The sequence below is a fragment of the Centroberyx affinis genome, unplaced genomic scaffold, assembly GCF_046629955.1.
Source record: "Centroberyx affinis isolate AG114_WGS23_722 - 3 ecotype Tasmania unplaced genomic scaffold, CSIRO-AGI_Caff_v1 ptg006411l_1, whole genome shotgun sequence".
Taxonomy (NCBI): domain Eukaryota; kingdom Metazoa; phylum Chordata; class Actinopteri; order Beryciformes; family Berycidae; genus Centroberyx; species Centroberyx affinis.
In genome coordinates this window covers 54,568-77,590 of record NW_027283254.1, presented here as the reverse complement: position 1 = coordinate 77,590, position 23,023 = coordinate 54,568, and the positions used below count along the sequence as shown (strand labels likewise).

General features: G+C 41.9%; 2 protein-coding genes across 5 annotated transcripts; one reads left to right on the top strand and one right to left on the bottom strand.

The window, feature by feature from the left end:
• Positions 1 to 1,770: 1,770 nt before the first annotated feature.
• On the top strand, positions 1,771 to 15,329 carry htra4 (HtrA serine peptidase 4). Of its 3 annotated transcripts, none has more exons than XM_071512645.1 (10): positions 1,771 to 2,269; positions 8,471 to 8,570; positions 8,699 to 8,896; positions 10,388 to 10,394; positions 10,786 to 10,980; positions 11,108 to 11,140; positions 11,903 to 12,017; positions 12,106 to 12,163; positions 12,579 to 12,674; positions 14,048 to 15,329. In XM_071512645.1, exons 1-10 carry the CDS (start codon positions 1,837 to 1,839, stop codon positions 14,211 to 14,213), a joined length of 1,401 nt encoding a protein of 466 aa, XP_071368746.1. In that variant the 5' UTR covers positions 1,771 to 1,836; the 3' UTR covers positions 14,214 to 15,329. The 3 variants fall into 3 exon arrangements, with proteins under 3 accessions (XP_071368746.1, XP_071368745.1, XP_071368744.1); XM_071512644.1 differs by lacking the exon at positions 10,388 to 10,394 and adding an exon at positions 5,353 to 5,360 and having other exon boundaries at positions 1,771 to 2,273; positions 8,699 to 8,903; XM_071512643.1 differs by lacking the exon at positions 10,388 to 10,394 and having other exon boundaries at positions 8,699 to 8,903.
• A 271-nt stretch (positions 15,330 to 15,600) lies between these two features.
• On the bottom strand, positions 15,601 to 22,765 carry tm2d2 (TM2 domain containing 2). Of its 2 annotated transcripts, XM_071512649.1 has the most exons (5): positions 22,527 to 22,765; positions 22,405 to 22,451; positions 21,656 to 21,743; positions 21,440 to 21,555; positions 15,601 to 18,135 (listed from the first exon to the last, which is right to left on the bottom strand). In XM_071512649.1, exons 1-5 carry the CDS (start codon positions 22,677 to 22,679, stop codon positions 17,922 to 17,924), a joined length of 618 nt encoding a protein of 205 aa, XP_071368750.1. In that variant the 5' UTR covers positions 22,680 to 22,765; the 3' UTR covers positions 15,601 to 17,921. The 2 variants fall into 2 exon arrangements, with proteins under 2 accessions (XP_071368750.1, XP_071368749.1); XM_071512648.1 differs by having other exon boundaries at positions 22,405 to 22,765.
• Positions 22,766 to 23,023: the final 258 nt, after the last annotated feature.

Here is a 23,023-nt window from a genome sequence, read left to right as displayed (position 1 = left end):
ACCTAAAGAACCCTATAGAACCCTTTTACTTTAGAGTGGAGGAAACAGCAGTGCAAGCCCATCGTTTCAAACAAGAAAGTAAGCCATCACTGCAACATAAATGCACACTGGTGAATGCACATGCTGATGAGATTAGGGCTGTACAATACATTAAAAAGAAATGTATTGAAATCACAATATTGACAACTGGAATTTTGCCTCATATTACTTCTTTATATAGCTCTTCTCTGTCATACATTATCATTCGAGAGACACAGGAGTAGTTTTTACAGCATCTTCCATGCATTCCCCTCTACCTTACTGTTGGTTGCTTGTACAGTAATGTTCAATCTATGAAGTTAAAGATCAATAAATCATCACCACATTCATTTTGAGACATACAGTATAATGACTGTGAACAAACGAGACCATCGCCGAGAAGACCGGCAGCCTCTACCCGGCCTCTACACTGCATTTTACATTGGGTTCTCGCTGGGTCATATTTAGCGGTTAAATCTGCTGGATTGCTTTACGGCGCAAAGGACAACTGTTTTACGGCACAAAACAAGGAGAGGGCACTGGCAGATGGTGGAAGAGAGCGAAAGGGCCGATGGGAAAAATCACTTCCAACAGGTTTATCCTCTTCAGTAAAGACAAAGACACCCGGGAGGGGGAAGGGGCGACAGAAAGCAACAGGGTTGATGGGAAATGCGGTCTTAATTTAGATTAACACTAGCACTAACAACAGCATAATGATCGAGATAGAGGCTACCAACCGTCTCCATGGTCTCATTCACTTATGTAATTACACCAAGGCACTAAATTCATTTGACAGTGATATACCGATGTTTAAAAAAATGCTACATGCACCTTTTAATAGCCCACAGATTTGAAATGCACCTTCCCTTGTTTTATGGTCAGTGTGGTTCTGGTAGCCCACCAGCGCCACACACACACACACACAGCACCTTAAAGCTCACTCTGCCGTGGCGCTCGCTGGAAGCTGCTGAGCTGTCGTCACACATCTGTTCCTATATTTACACGCTCTGACCGCGGCAGGTGGGGTTTCGCTCTGCATTCGCCCTCGCGGTTGTCGCCAGGCGCAGGACCCTCCTCGTACATGGAGGTCTCCCATATCTGTCTCCATAACTCATCTGTTTCTGTATAGGATGACAAGAATATAAAAAAAAAAGAGCTGATGGGGACCTGGCAGATGTGGTGAGGTGATTGGCAGCGTTTGGTAACACAGGCACAGATGTGAATGATATGATGTGATCTGATCTGATACTGTATATGATAATACGACATGACATGATTGATGTATGTGATAAAAAACACATTAGAACATATATTTGCTCATACAAATACATCCAGTGTGTGTGAGCAGTGTGAATTATAATTCTGAAAACTATCCAGAATAGGCCCTAAAGTTCACTGCAGCATCAACAAATACCAGCACCCCTGCTTTAATTCAAAGCTATAGGCATATCATAGAAAACATGTTGCTTGCTGCTTATGATCAGACGCATGCTGCTGTCTCAACAGGAGTGTGAGGAGAGCCAGAGACGTGCGCGAGTCTCTGCATTCCACAGTGCTTACGAGGGACCGCAGCATACAGTGGGTTGGATGAGTACCCAGCATCAGCATGCTGCTACTAGAATATAATTGCAGTGACATTCAGGCAATCTTATGTAAAGCAGCTATGAGATTGACTGTGCACGTGTGTGTGGCAGGTGGTGGGCTTAGATGAACTTTTGCACCAATATCACTGTGATCAAGCAGTCATAGGACTTCACAATCTACGGGAGGAGGAATACCGCACTTGTTTTATGATAGCTGTGCCATAACTGCTGGATCATGATGAAGTCCGCGGCTTATTTCATCCTCCTCGCCGCTGCAGTTCAAGCGCGCCCGCTCTCCAAGAGGCAAACTTGTCCGCAGGTCTGCGACGCCTCCCGCTGCCCCGTCCCGCCGCAGGCCTGCTACTACGGGCAGGTGAAGGACGGGTGCGGCTGCTGCGTGGTGTGCGCGGCCGGAGAGGCGGAGTCCTGCGGGGAGCGCGGCAGCGGCGGCGGAGTGTCCTGCGGCGAGGGGCTGCGGTGCGACTCCGCGCAGGGGAAGCGCGGCGGGGCCCGCGGCGGCTCCTGCGTCTGCGCCTCCTCCGGCCCGGTGTGCGGCAGCGACGGCAGGACGTACCCCAGCGTCTGCCGCCTGAGAGCCGAGAATAAGAGAGCCGAGCTCGGCGAGACCGCCCCGGTCCTTCAGATCCAGAGGGGTCGGTGTGATTCCGGTGAGTTGTGGTATTGATTTGTCTGTCTTTCTTTCTTTCTTTCTTTCTTTCTCTCTTCCCCAAATTTCACCTGTGTATTTTTTCATCTTTTTTGATTGAAGTGGCCACAGTCACAGTGTAGGCAATCAAATACAAGCCTCTGATTACTTGTTGGCTGCCACAGTTGAACAGTGTTTAATGTTAGGGGGCCCATGCTATCAAGTATAGAGTACTATGACCCCTGCTATTACCACTACAACTGCTAACAATAATAATAATAATAATAACCTAGTAGCCTAATAGCCTACTAACCTTTATTTAGAGAGAACTTACCAAAACTGAGTTACAGAGCAAAATGTGATCAATAAAGCAAATAAAGGAGAGAAGACAAAAGTACAAAATACCTACAACTATTACTACTACTAATACTACTGCTACTACTGCTACTACTAATAATAATAGGCCTACCCTTTATTTAAAGAGAACTGAGTTACAGAGCACTTTACAAGTGCGATCAATGAAGCAAATAAAGAAGAGAAAAGACAAAAGTACAAAATACAAAAATGGGATCAATAAAGTGAAAAGCCTCATAAATAAAGAACAGAGTAGAGAAAAGAGCAAAATACAAAGGGCTAATGCAAATACTCATGACAAACGAGAAAAACAACTAAAAACAGTCCACTGCTGAAGTAAAAGCAAGCCTGAAAAGAGCATTTTACCCAAGTATTTTAAAGGAGGACAGGACACTGAACTGGGGAGTGGCTCCAGAGCCTAGAAAGCTCTTAGACTTCAGCTTAGACTGGGAGATGACCAGAGTATGGGTTCCCAATGACAAACAGGTCTTTGCACTGGCAAGCAGACCCCCAGTTGATAACAATTCATCCCATAGGCCCACACCTGAAAAAAAAAACAAAAAACTGGCTAGCTGGGGGAGATAATTGTGGGGCAGAGAAACCTGTGATTATGTGTCATTCCGGCACTCTCATTTATTGTGTTATTTTCTCGTGAATGAAATACCAGTGATATAAAGCTTTTTGTCATTCCGCCGGCGACACGCTGCGTCCCCAGCAGTGAGCCGAGCCACCGGCATAATTCTCGCATATCAAAAAATTATCACAAAAACATCAAAATGCATTCGATTCAGGAGATTCCTGCTGCTTTTCTCCAGGCCCTTTGCAGCTTCTTGGTTCACAGGCTGCAATTACATCTTCAGTTTTTCTTTTCGACTGCCGCCCCTGATAGTGATAGAATAAAAGCTAAATGTACCATAGAGTAGCATCCATATTACTGGAGGTAATATGGATGTAAGGGACAGTAAGGGAGACTTTAGCTTAGAGGTTAGAAGAGAAGGCTTGTGACTCAGAGGTTGGCAGTTGAAATCCTGGACTGGCTGGGAGAAATCTTATCGGGGGGAAATAAATGAGGGACAAATACTATTGTGGTTTCCCTTGAGCAAAGGCACTGAATCCCCTGAATGTGAATAAAGGGCGTTGCTGAAAAACAGCCAGCCTGCTCTGTCAACTTTCCCCAGATAAATAAGGATAAAAAAAAATCCAAATCGACCTGTTTGGATCTATGATATAATGTGAAAAATTACAATAAAAAGACCCTGATCAAAAAAAAAAAAAATCCAAATCATTCACAATTCCTGGGCATGTGGCACCCGGGGAACCCTGCTGAACACCAATCATCACCTATGCTCTTTAATTTGACTTGAGAAGCTAATAAGCCTTCCCAGAGACTCGCGTGTGACTGTTATATCGGATGACGTGAAATAGAACTGGAATATGTATCTTCCCGGCGAGCTTGATATAGTGCGCCCGCAGTTCTCTGCATATTCATGCTCAGAAGAGCAACAAGACAGAACGCAGTCACAAATTTCTCCGATGATGATGTTTAATTCTCCGGAGGGAATCCCGGGCTACACCGCCGCGCGAATACATCGTCTTCATTTTCCTATCCTGTCCTATCCATTTTCGTAATGTGCGGTTTCCTATCATAGCCGCCCACAGAAGAGCGGGAATTCATCATGCATTAGCCCTCCCACTGCTTTTCTAGAAAAGCAGGTATATGCAAAAAGCTCACAGAATATTCTATGTGCTTTAGAGAGGGCCGCATCGTGTTTAAAAGCAGTGATTTTAAAGGAGACAATTTGGTTAAGTGTGATGAGCGACAGCACCTTAATGAGATTTCCTCAGCTGTAATCACAAAGGAACATTATAATTTGTATAGTTTTTGCTTGTTGCTAAGAGTATTGATCATCTGCAGTTCTTTGCCCCCAAAATGCCTCATGTATCACCAGCCAGACTGGAGCTAGTAATGTTAATGATAAACTGATCGTTACAAAAAAACAAAACAGGAATAAATAAAAGCCACTTATACAGGGTTACAGGTGAGTAAAACGAGCAAACACAGCAACAATAAAATAGGTAAATTGTATAAAAGCGTGTCTGTTTTAGGAGCTGGTTTTAAAAAAAAGGCCTGGTCAGCAGTCATGGTTGTCGTGTGACTGGAGGCAACCTTTAATAGCTCACAACAATTATGGACAAAATAGAGAGCGGTCAGACAGCTGTTATTCTGCTTTTTCTCTCAATTAACTTTTCAAATGTTGGCCTCCAACTTCTGGCTTCGTACCCGAATGTTGGCTCCTTTGCAGCAGAGCAGGCTGTGACACGAACGTAATGTGTTAAATGAACTGAGATCCAGCCGGCCAAGGGTTAAAGCTGCACTGTAAAAGTTTAACTCTGTCCCATCCCCAATAACTGAGACACTGTGGATTCAACCTATTTGCCCAAATGAAATCCTGGTGTCAGGTACGGACACTCAACATTGCACAGTTTCTGGGTAATGAACACTTTCAATCAAACGTTCAAAAACTCAATTATCACTCGCTGCCACTAGGGGGCGCTAAATTGCGAAGTTGCCAAATTTCAGCTTAAACAATACTGAGTAAAATCTTGACATTCATTTCTAAACCTGAAACAACCAGTGTAGTGAAGGTAATATAAGGGTAATGCGGTCCTGTGCCATGCAGATGTCAGTGTGTTAACTTGAGCAAGAGCCTTGTCAACATGATGTCATCACCTTGTCTCCCTGCTGCTTAGTAACCGGGGTGATCAGGAGAAAGACACGCTGAACGTGTTGACATGTCTACAGCGTCTCTGCTTGCTTGATGTAAGGTGTGTGTGTGTGTGTGTGTGTGTGTGTGTGTGTGTGTGTGTGTGTGATCACCTGTTATTTGAAGGTTTTGGCAGTAAGGTTGTATTAAATCTCAGCATATTCCATCGAATGTCTGCTCTTCCATCCAGCATCCAGCATACCGCTAAACAGAGATCGCTCATACCTTGAACCATCAATTGCCTATGTTTTGTTTTATTTTTTCATTCCTATAAATTGAAATATTGATATTGAATACTAGTGTTGTAGTCGAGACCACCTAAACCGAGACCGAGTCAAGACCAAGACCAGAGCGTATCAAGTCCGAGTCAAGACCAAGACTTTGAGGGGGCGAGACCGAGTCAAGACCAAGACCGAAGGGGGGCGAGACCGAGTCAAGACCGAGACCAGACCAATGCGAGTCCATTTTCAAGACCATGTAATCAGAGTGATGGCTCAACATTTACACCATTTCTCTGCTAAAATTCAAAAAGAAAGAAAGCATTATTTAGGAATTTAAGTAAAATACAAATGGATGTACAGTATGTACTCAGTGACAGAAGGCAATCCTTTGAAACATTGCAATTCGATTTCACTTTCGCTTTAATTCACCGCATTGAATTGAACGCGCCATGTGCCTGTATGGAATCGGTGCGTGTTCTTAGAACTGTTTTGCAAAACTCTCTGTGATTTCTGTAGGCAAATTGTATTATCTCATTCTCTCCTCCTCAGCCACACATGGTGCTCTCTCCTCCTGTATCCTGCGTTCTCTTTCTTGGTGCAGCTCAGAGGGGGGTGAGTGAGGGTGGCAGCGTTTAATGGTTAATAAACTGTCAAACTTAAAATAAGCCAAGTTATCGGTTGCAATTTGAAGGGGAAAGTTTTATATCCAATCACAGTAAAAAATAAATAAATCAGACAATGCACCGGCAGGTAATGATGTTACTGCACTTGTGGTCTCGACTGGTCTTGAAATAAAATTCCGAGTCCTCTTTGTCCGAGACCGAGTCAAGACCGAGTAAAAATGCAGTCGAGTCCGAGACGAGACCGAGACCATCACAATGTGGTCTTAAGACCGGTCTCGAGACCAAGACCGATCTCGAGTACTACAACACTATTGAATACAGAGGGTCATACTTTAATTTTCAATTTGAAAAGCTCATAAACAACCTGTCCTTGATGTGTGCATCCATTATTTACTTATTTTGAAGGACTTTCCTGGCTCGTTCATCCATCACTGTTTGAGCCTTGGAGAACAATATTTACCCACCATCAGCGGAGCCAATTCACCATAATCCAGCTGCGTTTAGGTCTTTGTCAGTCAGCGCGTCTGTCAACAAGGGTTGGGGTCAAAACACTTTCAATTCACTCATTTCAGTGCAAACTATTGTGGCAAAATATTTCTGTTTATCCTCTTCCTGAATTGACTGAACTGAGGGTGAATGTACTCCGACCTTGCTGTTAACAGAGGGGAGAGAGGAAACATTGTTAACATACTGCATAAGTGTTCACCATGACAAGTCACTCAGTAAAAAAAAATAAATTCTTCAAAACATGAAAAAACCTGCAATTTTGTGCACAAAGGCAATTCAAAGTGCTTTACACAATGTATAGGCCTACAAGACATTAGATAAGAAATACAGAATAAGATAAGTAAAAATAAAAAAACAAATATCAAAAATTCAAGAATCTTCTTAAACTGTGTAACAGTATTTTGTAAATAAGCCACATCTCTACTAGAATCAAGATAATTTCACTTCATTTAGCAAAACTCTTGACACAAGTGCATGATTTGCATTGCAAACAAATGAAATGATCTCACCCCATGGGCAGATTTCACTTATTTGACAAAAAATACGATTTTACGACTCAATGCTAGATGAAAGGGCTTTGCGATTGTAAGCGATAGTCACCTGATGAATCCCGCACAATCGCACAAGTTGGCACGGCCCTCCGACGTAATTGAGAGGATAGAGAAGGCTATGCTCTACCAGTAGGGAACATATTGTTGTTTTGGTGGGAGCGATCTCTGACAGGCACAAATAGTTGGTGCTCTGCCAAAGCAGCTCTTGGCATTGGCAGCACTGTCATTTGCATTTAAGGATGCTTCTGCAGAGATGAGCTCATTAGCGGTGCTTCGCAGAGCACCCGCGAATAACTTTGTGCCATCCATTGCACGCTGTATGACGGCTTCAGGTATAGTATACGTGAGAACCAAAGCAATAGATAGGGAGGAGAGAGAGGAGGACTGCTTTGGTGATATATTAAGGGGGGAGAGATTGCTTTGGCCCTAAGGTAACAACAAGGAGTCATAAATCGCAGGTGTCCAGGGCAGAGTCGGTTTTAAAGGGAGCCCCACCTGTTACAAGCCTTAAGTTATTGGGTATCGACTTTACATGCCCCCTTGTAGGCATGCACGCCTGCATTCAGCTGGTATAAGTATGGTGATAACTAGTGATATAAGATCAAAAACAGCCGATATACCGTTCAAGCACGGGCAAGTAGAACTGTACCAAGAATCCAGAGAAATATCACAACATAATCTGTTTCTTTTATGAAAGAGAAGTTTGTTTTTCCAGTTAGTCCACGGTTCCTCTGGAGGTGCCGACGCGTGCGCAAGCTGCCAGACGAGCAAGGATGTGCCGCTACTCGCCTGAAAAGTAGTCCCTGCGTTGTAAATGTCGCTGGCATTGCCTCTGAGAACGCAGCTTAATATTCAGCCACATGCTCAGATGACAACCTGATTTGTCTAAGCTCTCACTAATGTTAGCATCATAATCACACTTCTCATTAGTAGTTATCAGATTAAAAAGGGGCAAGGAAGGAATGCAATATGAAAAATCTTCTGCCAAAATGAGATATTTACTTTTTAAAAATAGTGACACCGGCTTTTACAAAATGACTGATAAGACAAAATGAAGAGAAATGTGGTACTTTGTAAAGTTCTTTGAGTAGATCCTTTCCAGTTTAGAGAAAGTGAATGTTGAACTACTACTTTTTTTTTCCTCCCAAAAATGCTTTAAAATAATAACTCTTCATTTACTGTCCTGTGTTGTATCCTCCCAGGAACCCAACATCCAAAAAGTATGCGCTACAAGTTCAACTTCATTGCAGACGTGGTGGATAAGATTGCTCCAGCAGTGGTGCATCTAGAACTTTTCCAAAGGTAAAATACACCTCAGCAAAGAGCATCATAAACATCCCTATTGGCATAAACGAAACAAAAATTGGACCGTTGAGAATTCAGCACCTATGATACAGCATTATCCCTTTTCCCTTCTTTTCTCTCGCCAGGCTGCCGTTTTCCAACCAGGAGGTCCCCGTGTCGAGCGGTTCGGGGTTCATCGTGTCGGAGGACGGCTGGATCGTCACCAACGCGCACGTGCTCGCCAACAAGCAGCGGATCAAAGTGGAGCTGAAGAGCGGCGTGCAGTACGACGCCGCGGTCAAGGACGTGGACCAGAAGACGGACATCGCACTCATCAAAATTGAGTCAGAAGTGAGTGCTCGCCGGAAAGAGGCGACTCCATTTTCACTCCGCTCCCCGAGGTCCTTGGACTAAAATTCCGTCTTGTGTTTTACCCGGGCCTGGCAGCTTGTCATCAGTGGCTAACATCAAAGCCACCACACAGGGTATTAATCCTGCACAGAAAGTGGGGCAGATATTCCAGGGAGGAAGTCATCAAGGGGCCTTTGTCCACCAAAATTAGACTCCGCTCCTTAACATGGTCAATTTGTCGTCTGATTTCCCCCAGGGGGTATTTGGTCATGTCATGTAAATTCAAAGCTTCGGTGCTATTTTTTTTTGTATTTGCAAGTGTTGCTTTGAATAAAACATTTGTCACTGTTTAGACATGCTCTTACTCAACCAGCTGCTTTGTATGGCAGTAAGGCTTCCACCCCCAACCGCTTCTCTGAAACTCCACTCGGCATGGACAAGATGATTATGATTTTCATAACTGATCGGAATACAGGATTTCCTCACAAATCAAGAGGAGATAACAAGGAATTACTTTGAAAGGGACAATAAATGTGAAGGAATTTGCCTTAAAATAATGTGGGAGTGGTGACAGGTATACTATGATATATTTTTCTGTAGAAGCGGACCTATAGGTTGCCCAAAAGGCAAATTTGTCATGGCACAAGGCTCCGTGCCCCAGGAGATGTGACTATAAACTCGGCCGAGCATCATATTCCACCCCAGAGATAAAAGAGCTTCAGCTCGGGGTAAGAGAAGGCAGGCAGAGACAAGCTAAGGCTGAGTTTAGTTTGGTTTACTGAACAATTTTCAGATGCATTGGAAAATAATCAAGGATAACACAAAAACAAATACTCATTTCCAACGTGGTCCTTGGTCTTAGAAACGTAGACAGAGATTCATAGACAACACTCATTACCATGGGTGTAAATTGGGTATGGCAAGGTGTAGCACTTGTCATGCCTGAGTGAGTACAAACTTGATCTTGTAGTTTTTATTTATCATAATGAAGAGCAAAGGTCAAGCAAAAATCAGCAGAAATTTATTTGGAAGCTACATAAACTCACATAAGTATTCAGGACTTCCCTCTAACCTGATAGTTTGGGGACCTATGCCTAATAATTTATCACACTGATCAAATAATAATGTCTTGTCCATCATCACAAATTGCTCCATCTGACCCCAGATATAAGCAGGTTTTCACGGCAAATGATATTGGATACAGGGATTTTGCCATAGTTTAGGATTTAGTGAATGAACACACTTGGTCCATTGTGTGGTTACACCTGCCTAAAATATACACAAATTATGAAATGACATGGTCATGAAGGCTTGGTTGGTTCACAGTTGACCAGTTTTCTGGCTACAAGTAACTTAAGCCTAGTGAAAAAAGCAAGGGGTAAGGGAGTAGGTAGCTAATATTTGGAAGCCTAGCGCTCTTTCTATACTAACTGAGAGAATGCAATCTAGCCATAGCCATAAAGTTATCTAGGTTAGCTAGTTAGCCTACCTGTCCTTCCAAGTTCAAACTAGCCATACTAGCCTACAGCTATCTAGGTAAGCTAGTTAGCTAACCTCTGACCTTACAAATTCAAACTAGCCATATAAGCCCATAGCTGTAGATAAGTCACTGCCATTTATATTTTTATGTATATTCAAGTTCCTTCTTTGCCATTCAAGTTTGCTAGTTAGCTAATTTGCGGTTATTTGGCTCATTGAAGTTTAACTCAACCAATAAGATTATTTCTGCCAAAGTAACTCGGCCTCTGAGAAATGTTTGTAGAACTAAAAGTCCAAACTTGTGAAATGTTCACTTGTAAAATGAAATGTTTTCGTTTTGCCATTCTTGTCCTTCTTTGTTGAACACAAGATTCTGTCTCCTTGCTGATCTCCCTTGCTCCAGAGTCCCCTGCCAGTGCTGCAGCTGGGCCAGTCGTCTGACCTGCGCCCCGGGGAGTTCGTGGTGGCGGTGGGAAGCCCGTTCTCCCTGCAGAACACCGTCACCACCGGCATCATCAGCACCGCGCAGCGCAACGGCCTGGAGCTGGGCCTCAAGGACTCCGACATGGAGTACATCCAAACCGACGCCATCATCAATGTGAGCGAGTCCACAAAAAGCATTTATTAAAAAAACATTCATTTCCTCTCTTGGCCCTGCGTTGCGTTTTATCTCCCTTGTCACTTTTTGTTTTAAATGAATCACTTGTTGCTCTGTTGATTCACAGTACGGCAACTCCGGGGGACCGCTTGTTAACTTGGTAAGAGGATTTCTGGTGCTACATTGTATGTAAAAGGATAATACCGTGTCATTTGCATATCTGTTACGCTTATTGCTATGCAGGCGATCTTTCTTGTTTTATTTATGACAGTGAAGAGCAAGGTCACGATTCTGTTTTATTTAATACCCAAAGTCTCCACGCTGCATTGCTCATTTTAATCCTGCATCTGGAAAGATTTTCGAGTGCATTATCTAAATATTCTTATGGGGTGTCTTATGTGTACTTATTGATTAAAAAAAACAAGTAAAGGACAACATAATATAGCTACTCCCTCGGGTGCCCCTGTGAAGTTTAAGGCTAAGCCTCCCTCAGTATTTTAGGACTAGGGCTTATATTATTATGGAGGCCTTTTGCATTGGTACTGTGTATTCAAATCATACAGATGGTACATTCATTTATCAAGCCTCCAGCTTTGTTTTCTAAAAATACAGTTCTTTGTAAAGGGGAACAGTCGCCATACCGCTGGCACATTTTATTACTCGTCCTTCACTGTGAACACGTAGATAAGTTACTACAATAACCAAGACTGATGCATTTTTATTGTAGCTCTGATGGGGGGGAAAAGAACACTTAGGCCTAATAGACGATGAGTTATGTTTTGTGCATTGGAAGAAAAAGAGGTAAATTACTCTCACTGCCATTGCTTCTTTCCATAGCTGCGACAAAAATGTAATAAACAGTGAAACTCTTAGGACCACAATCTTCACTTACGGTTGTCCTTCCACTCTCTTTGTTTAACAGGACGGGGATGTGATAGGCATAAATACTCTGAAAGTGACTGCAGGAATCTCCTTTGCCATTCCCGCGGACAGAATACGCCAGTTCCTCGCTGAATCCCATGACAGGCAAATCAACGGTTAGCAGGATGGCATGTTTCATCCGTGTTGCTGATTTGGCTCTAGGCATGATTTTGATGATCTATGATTTGACTTTATCGCCTTTAGGAAAGACTGTGCCAAAAAAGAAGTACATAGGCATCCGGATGCTGCAGCTCTCACCATCGTGAGTAAACATCTGAACAGTTCCAAAAATAACCATAAACACCTCTAACGTTGTTGCATATTGTGTTTATTATATTGTGTTCTGATAATAATGGTTACCACGCATTCACAATGTGCTTATGATGCATGTCTAATAATGCCTTATGAGCACCTCAAGTAAAGTGTTACCAATATTTCTTAAATATAGAGGAGCCCGGCTGTAAAAGCGCAATCATTTTGTTAATTTTGGACTTCAGTTACCTACTATCCTTAAAAAAAATCACTTTAATTTGATATAGATAGATATCTCATTTAAAAACAAAATCTTCAGGTTACATAGGATGGGTGCAAATTTAATTAGACAGTCTATAATTTGTCTTCTTTGGGAAAGACTGTTTCTAAGTTCCTCTAATCTATGTTCCTCTCTGTATGTCCAGTTTGATCCGAGATCTCAAGGATCGAGAGAGTGATTTTCCAGATGTGAGCTCAGGGGTTTATATTTATGAGGTGTTACCTGGAACCGCTGCATTCAGGTAAGAGTCAAGCCAAAGCCTCTCCTGTTCATTGGTGTAGTACACCTATAAGTATTCTGTTTGCATGTACAGGAATGGGACAAAATACAGTAGGGTTCGACAGATATATCTGGTCAACATTTGCCTGATCAGTCAGTGTCGTCAATCTGATGGATATGATGCAGTTTGATTACATATTCATTGTATAATTGATCAGTTCTGCATTGGTTGTCCATGGGAAGCCCTTTACCAGAATCTTTTCTAATGAGGCATTTTGATTGGATTCAACACAGTATGCATGAATATGTTTTATTATAATTATTATCCTGGGTTTCAGTGTTCAAAATACTGCTACAGAGGCTTTTCCACCCTCATAAGAATAAAATTCAGGGGAAAACACTGCATACTGAATTTATTTTGTGTAAAAATGGTATTGCCCTTCAAACCCATATCAGTCTAACCCTAATTGATAGATGGCAACATTATTCATTAATGTCAACAAGATATTGACCCAAATCTCAGAGATGGTGCATAAAACATGTTTTCAGATTGTGAAAATATTAAACACATCCTGTTTTCCTCTTGGCCTGAGATTCAAAGTAAGATACTACACTGGTGAGTAGGCTTTTTATTAGAAGGCATTACCTGGAGCTAATCAGTATGATGCAGAGCACGGTGTTGTTTAGCCACTAGGTCCTGCAAAATGCAACAGCAGCGCTGTGAACTGGTGTTTGGGGGCCTCTGGATATTTTCAAAGGCGTGGAATAAGAGCATCCCTGCGGTTCTCAAGGCTGCAGATTGAACTGTGGTCCAGTTGCTCATTATACTTGTATATATACGTGCTTCCCACAGGCAAAGCTCTGACATCTTCCTCTTCATGTAGACAGGATCTCTCTCTGACTCTTAAGACTCACTATATTCCTAAAAGCCCCCCATTGCAGCCTGAAGCCTTGAGCGGCATACAGCAGCAGTCTCACATACCACCGGATGCATGACAGAGGAGGTCAATTTACCATGACAATACTGAATTGTCCGGATTTCTCGGCCTTTTTCCGGCTGCACTCCCCCTTGCACTCGTCACCGTGGGTCGGTGAAATCGGAATTTAATGTTATTCTAGTCTCGCGTGCATTGTCAGTCACTCTGTATAAGATCATCAGCTACAGTAAATGCCTCAAATATAAATGTCAATGCAGTGCGGCACATTATAATGTCACGACCCCGCCGTTTCTTTTGTTTACCTTCGCTCTTGAGGGGAAGGGAACCTGGAACAGGAAAAGACTGGTCTAAAGGTCAATGATGTTTTTCCTTAGGGTGTGAAACCCGCCCGCCTGTGTTGGGTCTGTGTTGGCAAGGCTTTATGTGTGTGTGATGTATGGTGTTGTTTGCTCCGCAGCGCTGGCATGATCAATCACGACGTGATCATCGGCATCAACGGCCGGCCGGTCGACACTACGCAGGACGTGAGTGAAGCCGTCCAGACCGGCGCTGCTTTTTCTGTGGTGGTGCGACGGAACGATACGGATGTTACACTAACCATCACTCCTGATGAGATTGACTGATAGACTGGCTGTTTTTAGTAAATGGCAGGCATTAAAGGAAAAGTCCACCCTAAATTCTATCACTTAAAAACCGTTATTGGCGATGTACCTTGCATTTCTAAGCTCATTTTGTTGTTTGGCGATGTATTTTTTTTTTAGATATTTCCTAGATATCTAGATATTTCCAGCGCAGCTACAACGGAGTTTGATGGCAAAAAAATGTTTCAGCTATCTAAAACATCCAGTTTTGGCGTCAGTCCCTCAGAATCAAAGAGCGAGGGCTTCTTTCTAGAGCCGCCATTTTGCACCGAGAGACGTTCGACAATCACACAGGGCGAAATCCATCGTAGAAGAGAGAGAGAGACCAATTACTCCAGACAGAAGCCTCAATAGACCAGTATGCACTGCAGTTACAAGATTCACGAACTAGTTGGCTAGCTAGCTATATTTATATGCCCATACACCAGTGTTTCCCAGTTAAGAGCATAATGTTGATTGGTTGAGCAGTAGAGACAGCTCTACCTGAACAGGACTAGCATGAAAGGGTGTAGCCCTAACAAGTCTTTTAAGTTGTGATTATCTTTGGAGAGGTAAAGCACACTTAATCGTATACTGGTTGACAGTGTCACCAATGTGAGCGTGACTACTCAATACCAAGAAGTAACGCCGCTTGATTCTGTTCTTTCGGTTTCCTTTAAGGGGGTAAAAATATCTTTCTATTTTACTTGATTTGATTATTTTAATGCAATGCATTTTGCTTGTTCTTATATGAATTTTATCTTTTTATCTGCCTTAAAAACTTACTTGATTTGATTCTTTTAATGCAATGCATTTTCTCATTTTCTGTCTTCATCACAAAGTAACTCCTGGAATGCATTAAACATCACAGATCGATGATATCTAACAGTGGAACAGCATCCAAGGGGGGATTTTCCTTTAAACTGAAGCAAACAAGTTCTGTCGCTCTTGTCTATTGTTATTCATTCAAATGGTAGAATATGTAATATTTTGAGTACCAAATACTTTCCTTAGTGCCAGTGTACACAAGACAATCCTCAATGTATAGAGGTGATATAGTTAACCTAACAGCTGTATGTCCCAAGAATTGTACTTGATTGTGTATTTACCTCTGTTATTGGTGAAATATATGTACATAAATGTAATAAAATGTATTTCTTGAGATATACATACATTTTCCCACTCCTGTTCAAATTGTTGGGCATATACTGGCACATTGCAGGAACTGAAGCAACTGAGTGCGCTCAATCAATTCGATCTTGTAGTTCAGGTCAATATCTTGAAGTACTGAGTAGAGACAACAAGCTCTTCCATTGACGTTCTACTTCTCTGCACAAACCAGAGCCCATTAAATCAAATCAGAGAATTAAGAGAAGGCACTTTACCGCTTTACCAAACACTTTTTTTTTATTGAACCATATTACTGTGTGGAGTGATAAAAGCAAAGTGAGACAGTCTGCATTCCTTCGCAATAGGGGAAAATATGTCGTCCCAGCGCTCTACAGTGGCATTTCTTTCCGAGAGGCACATGTGCTGCTTAATTAAAAAGACAAGACATTTAGGAGCACAATCTGTGCAAAATAATTGAGTACGCCCATCCCTAATTTCAATCTCAAGTCGCATATGTATTCCTTTTTTTTTAATTTCAGTAGCAGTTTAGTTTCAGGAGCAACATGCCATTAGAGATCATCTGAAAAGGATACGTTGTCAAATCAAAGAGAGACGCGCGGAGGTGTATTCCCCTAATGTTCGTAGGAACATGTTTTAGACAACATAAATAGATAAGGCAAATAAATAAATAGCTCATTGGATTAAAATTAAAGAATATAAAACAATATCCAAGTCACGTTGGCGGCCAGATCAATATTATATACAGTATTTTACAAGGGCAAGGGCCTCATGGACGTCAAAATCTTCAAAACAGAGACATCAATACAGTATGTTACAGTACATTTGGGACAATTCTGGATTCTGGATCAACTGGATTTGGACTTGTGAGGATGAAGCAATCAGCATCTGAGAAACGTGCTCAGGTTAAAAAACAAACAAAAGAAAAATCCTGTACACGAAAGTCACTATGTACACAGTTTTTACAGATGTGTAAGAAAGCATATCTCGAGTGGAAAACTGTACTATGCAAAGCAGGATTTTAATACCAGCTGAAAATATATTGCTTCCTAAAAGCATGAGGAAAATGGTCGACACATTGACGATCATGTCTTTTTGGAAGTTTTTATGATGGCTTCTGAATGGGCTTTATGGACCCTAGGGACATGAAACTCGCTCTACCTATAAAAAGGGCCGCATAAACCTTCGGTTCAAGTAAAAACACGAAATTCAACAAAATGAGTTGGAAGATTTGAAGATTTCATGTCATTTCCCAGACCTGAGCCTAGAAACTAAGTACATCGTCAATGAAGACCTTCAATATAAAGTCATTCATTTTAGTTTTAGACTAAGCAGGGTTAGACTCTACACCGAGACGCAAAGTAGAGAAATACTCCCGCAGCTTCGACTTGAGGAATTTACTGCTTGCCCTGCCTCAAAACTTTCCTGAAGCCAATAACTCAAAACACTAAATCAACAATCACGCCATAAACACGACTTATGTAATCACTATCCATCTTGGGCGCTGTGTTCATACTTGCTTGACTGGCTGTAATGTGTAATCAATCCTTGTTTCATTTGCTATTCATTTTGTTTTCATTTCACTGCGGGAGTACATTCGAGGAACTGAGAAAAATACAATATTCTGATGTACGCTCCAGTGGGAGCGTACAGTAAGAGGGTCAGGGAGAGGTTTTTAGTAATGCGGTGCAGGGTAGTAGTGATTAAAGCTCAGCGTAGCATAGAAAAAGGCAAAATAGTTACAAGATCGCTGATCATTAGTGCCTTATTTCCTGCAAACCAGCGGTGATCAAATGTTTCCGTGTCACAGACCCCGGGGGTTCCTGCACATTCTCCGTTACAGAGTTCCTGGACTTGAATTTCTTCTGTTTCTGTTCTGCCGTGGAAATGAATTTCCTGAGATAAATGAGAATAAAGCTCTAGCTGATCTAATTTCTTGGCTGGATTGGGAGAGTTTGGTCAGGGCTCGATATGATGTTATGTCGATAGTGGCTGGGCAATGTGAGTGTGACAACAAGGTCGTATCACTCCACAGCTGGGGAATATTCTTCACAACAAAAATGACAATATGTGAAAGGAATAGTGGGTCGATAACTAGAAAAATGTGTACTTTCCAAACCTGCTTAGGAACCCTGGGACCCCAAAATAGACCCACATTAAGGCCATGGAACCTCATTTGGTAAGGTTTTGTCCCAAGGAGATACTGAAGATTTTTGTTGTTGTTGATTTAGTACTGAATTGTAGAACTGTCTACACTGTATGCGGGGTGATAAAAGTGGTGACAATGAAACCTAGGAATAGAACTGTCCTTGTTATACATTCTCAATCTGGGGATAATTTCAAGTGAATTCAATTATAGTAAAATTAAACTATTCTTAATTTTGCTGGGGATCCCCTGGAGCCCCCTCAAGGACTGTCGGGAGGTCCCTGGACTGCTGTAAACCCCCATACGCAAGCATCAACACAGCATTCGTAACCAAGGCAAGCTACGGCCAAACCCTTGGGTTTCCCAATATGTAACCGATAACTGAAAAAGGAATAGTTGAGAAGCAGAGTCCTCGGTCGGCGTTTGCCTTTTCGGCCTCAGTAGTACGTGCACCAGTTGCTGTAATCGCTGGGCATCAGCCCGCCGGTGATGAGCAGGATCAAGTCAACAAACCACCAGATTCCCAGGCCGCCCAGGGTGAGCAGCTTGCCCACGGCGGTGCCGGTGTGGCCCAGGCAGAAGCGGTCCACGCCGAAACAACCCAGGAAGAAGGAGTACAGCAGCGTGGTGATGAAGTAGTGTCCGGTGTATCTGTGCAAAAACCAAAAGTAAACAATTCCGCAGATGAGTTCGATTCTTCACTCTGTATCAAGGTGTCTACCAGTTTAATTTAAGACTTTTTAAGACCTTTTTCATGCCAGTTGGAATGAAATAGGAGACCAATCTTGCCTGGGCTGATTTCACAATGCAAAAACCAAGAAATCGTAACAATTTTAAGACGTCTAACACTGAATGGAAGACTTAATGTTATATTTAACTGTATTCTACACCTTTTAATGCCTTGAGTTTAGATCTACAGACGCCCTGTGTATTGATTTTCTGCCATATCTGTTACAAACTGAATATTAGATATTTGGGGTGGAAAAAGGAAATATCAAAATAAGAGCTCAAACAAACCAAAAGATTTATGAGAGAGGCTAGTAGAGAAAACCTGCAGCTCAGCTCTATGTGTCTGATCTCTATGCGGTTACTAGAGAGATTGAGGTTATGTGCTGAATGCAGAGAGATGCTGGGTGAACATGGTGTGCTGTGGAAAACATGGCAGAAAAAAAAAAAGTCAAGCGGTGATTTCTATGCATTTGTAAACAGTGCTCTCTAGTGGTGAAGTCCTTTAGGCCACAGAGTTTAATCTAGATCAGTGATTCTCAACTTTTTTCATATCAAGGACCCCTAATGGAGGACACATTAAAGCCACAGACCCCCAGTTGATGAGATATTGTCTCTTGAACCCAAATCTGAGAATATTTTTATTGTTAGATATGATTTTGTCCAGAATTCCTGGACTATCTGTATTGTAGGTAGAGATAACACTGAAACTATAATAAAAAAGAATAAGTTCATTCTCTAATTGTGTTAACTTCTTGTAAATGAAATAATAGTGAGGTTTAACACTTCATCAATTTGCTGGGGACCACCTGGAACCCCCTCAAGGACCCCTGGTGGTCCCCGGACCCCACGTTGAGAACCACTGGTCTAGATCAACTAAACCCTTTAATAGCTAGGTGAAAATTAATTGTAAAAAAAAAAAAAAGGTAAATCTTATTGAATTGGCACAAAAATGCATATATACATTAGATAAAAGTCAACAATGCACATTTGCATGTTTGGACTAATTTCTGCAGCATGTTAAGTCTATCTGTAAATTTTACCAGATGATAGCTAACAATGCACATCTTCATGTTCTGCCTATATTTCTGTACATGTTGACTCCATCTGTAAATCTGTTAATATGAGAATAGCTACAATGCATATTTGCACGCCTGGACACATCTCAGTATATTTGTTCCCCCATAATGTGAATAGCTATCAATACACATTGCACATCGGCTTCAACCAGTACATCTGTCAAAAAAAGATGCTATATCTTTATTTAGCTGCTGTATTATTTCCAGTATATTTGGTTGGTGTGAATACTTGTATTATCCTCCATACTCTTGTCTCATTCTTATCTATATCCAGTATTCTCTGCTGCTGTGATGACCCAATTTCCCCACAGCAATCATTAATGTTTCAACTAATCTAATCCAATTAGGATTTTTTTTCATCATTAAGACAGTCCCCAAGCATGGTTGTACTACTGCCTGCGTGTAAAGCATGCCAAAAGACACTAGGCAGACTGAAGATGTTAAACCAGGCACCAAGACTCAGTCTGAGTCTGAGAGTTTTTGGTATTGTTTTGGTACCAGGTGCACAAATATATATTCTGAACTATTTACGATTGTATATTTCCCAAATAAGTAGTAAACCGAGATGAACAGTCATCATGCATCACGCACCTCAGAGTAACACATACATACATCCACTTCATCGCATCATCATACAGTTTGGACCCGATGCATGCCGTCCTCTCTTGTCAGATAGAATATTACACCAAACTCCATAGAAGTCACTGCTAATTTAATGTGGTTTTTCTTATCTTCAAACTCTACAAAACTCATAGAACATCACTCAAGACCTTTTCCAAATTGTTAGGATTTACTGGTAAATTCTGCATACAAATGATCCACCAAGCAGCTTGCAGTTCAATTAAATCTCAACTTTTGCAATTGTTTTTCTTGTTAAGGGAAAATGTGCTCACTACTCCCCCACACAGTCACTAATAAACTCCTTGTTAAACTCGGTAATGAACTCCATATTAAGGCCGGCTAGAAGCTCTGAAGCCTCAGTGAGTAAAGAAGAACCACAAGTGCTGCATTTGACAGGCAACGATCTGTGTATTTATGCCTTTCATACAGGGAGACACTTTCACCTGATAAGCTTGTGGGGCAGCATTTCCTTTGGTGCGGAAATTGGAAGACAAGGAGTAACAACAGTAGAGAATTTATTGAAATATGAGCTGCTTGACGGACAGTGTTGAGGGTAACGCGTAATCAGATAACTTTTTTGTGGTAACGACTAACTTAACAAGTTATTGTTAACTGTAAGTTTAGCTTTCACTATCATACCTAAGATTTGAATTGAAAGCGCTTGTGAGACCAGACAGGATCAGTTAACGCTTCTGTGATCTGAGTATTTAATGTGGAACCAGGTAAATGAAAGCTACCTTGATGTTTTCTTTAGACAACAGTAGTTTGTTACTTAAGGCTGTGTCCCAAACATGATGATTAGTGATGATTTCTGTACAATAAGAGTGATGACATCAGCAGAAGATGTATTTTAAAGGCATGTTTTTAAGTGGGTAATGTGAAAGTACTCTAACGAGTTACTTTTAATAAAGACTAACTTAGTAAAGTAACTAGTTACTATTAGGGCAAGTAACAAAGTAAAGTAACTAGTTAGTTTCAAAAGTAACTTTCCCCAAAACTGTGGATCATTTGCATGCCGACCTTCTACCCTTTCTACCCATTCCTAAAAGGTCTGGAGTGATGTTCTATGAGGTGTGACATCATGTTTGCTGATAATAAAAAAAAAGGCCACATTAAAGCTGCTGTAAGTAAGTTTGGGACAAAAAAGATCAAATCTCCAGAAATTCATACCGACACAAGCAATGACACACCTCCTATTGAGTGACAGGAGGAGTGATTGACAGGACGGAGTCCCGCCTTCTACCTCAGACTTCTCCTCATTGGTGAGATGGGTTGCCACACATTTCACTTTGAAATGGGAATAGCAAAGGAATGGGGCTACCACTGTTCGTATCCGGCTTGTCTTTGGCCACCCAATGTGGCAATTTATTTTTATTACTTCTAAATAAATGTTAATCCATAAAAGTTACTTACTACAGCTTTAAATTAACAGCATTTTGCATGGAGTTTGGTGTGACATTCTCTCCCTACAAGACAGAATGGCACATATCAGGACTATACAGTTGTGTGTCAAGCGTGGCATCACTTACTTGATGCAGGGTACATCCCCTCTGAGGAACTCTCTGGGTCCAGCACACTCTATATCATCTAGTGCGGTGCAGATAACTTGCGTGTGGTTCACTTCTTTTTGAGTCTGGCCTCCCCACTAAAGAGAAAAGCAGTGATATGTTCAATTGAATGTATGAGCACGCCACATAGTAGGATCTGCTTATCATGAAGTTCAAGGCGGTTGTATTGACACTTACCCCCAAACAGCCGTGGCCCAGCTCCTGTAAAGCACTGTTGTTGCCTGCATGATCTACAGGGTCTTGACAGTGGATGAACTCCTCCGGCCTACATGCCACAGCAGGGATGTGTCAAGTTAGACAGGAGAATGGAAGTGTGAGACTGATTTGGATAACAGGCTAACTAGGCTGTCGTGAGTTAAGGTAAACCTTAGCTAGTAAATATGTTCCATTTTTTTCTTGGGGATGAGAGAGCCGGATGCGAAACCTCATTCAAAAGAATCTGGCAGTTTAATGTTGCCTTACTTATCAAGCACATACCTAGTAGACCATGAACTAAGACGTGTAATAAATCATTAGGGTCCTCTGGTAAATTCGGCATTCACGTGATCCACCAAGCAGCACCTTATTTGAATAAAATCTCAACTTTAATATCGGCACATGATGCTCGCCACTGACCATTTTGGTGGAAGATTGGGTTAATAACAGGCCAGCCAATTTTGAAAGTTGAAATTTTATTGATGGAAGTGCTGCTTTGAGTATTGAATATATACCGAATTGAAGAGTGGGTTCTAAAGATTCACAAACGGTCTTAACTCATGTTGTATCTGGTACGTAACTTTGCCGAGGAGTACGTGAGCGTTAATTTGCTAGATTTCGGAAAGGACTCTGGTGTGACGTTCTCTATACAAGAGCTAGCTACCATCAGTTATGTGTAGGTTAGCATTAGCACGCCAAAATGCCACTCACGCTAGCGAGGCCATACTTACAGATAGCTGCAGAGGACGACCGGAGACGGTGGTCTGTACTCATAGTGCTCGGTGTAATTCACTCTTTCGACTGGTATTACATGATATGTCTCGTTTTCCTGCGGCTGTTCGCTAAACGGGACTGTCGTCGCTCCCTGGCCGGGAGGAGCAGCGGGTGTCTCCGATGTCGACGAGTTTTGGGAGTGAATTCCTTCCAAACATTGTAAAAGTATCACTGTCAGCAGCAACAGGACCTGTCCGCACAGCAGAATATAGTTTACAGAAATCCTTGCCATCCTCAAAATGCTACATAGATACTAAAAAATCCGCGTCTGACAGCTACATTTACGATACGAGTTTTTACATTGGATTTCTTATTTTGATGCTTTGTCCCATGGCTATGACGTCGTCAGTATGCGCCTACGTCCCTCGCGTCATCTCGCCATCTAGTGGGCAGGGTTGCCAGGTCAGGCAAATTTTTTTAGCCCAAGAGACTGAAAATCCTCCCACAAAGCTCCCAAATCAGCCCAAAATACACCTGCCAGCATTTTTTTTTTATTATTATTATTTATAGATTGAATGCCATTGCAAAATTAGTTTGTGTTTTGTAAATGATATTTATTAGCCTACTTAGAATTGT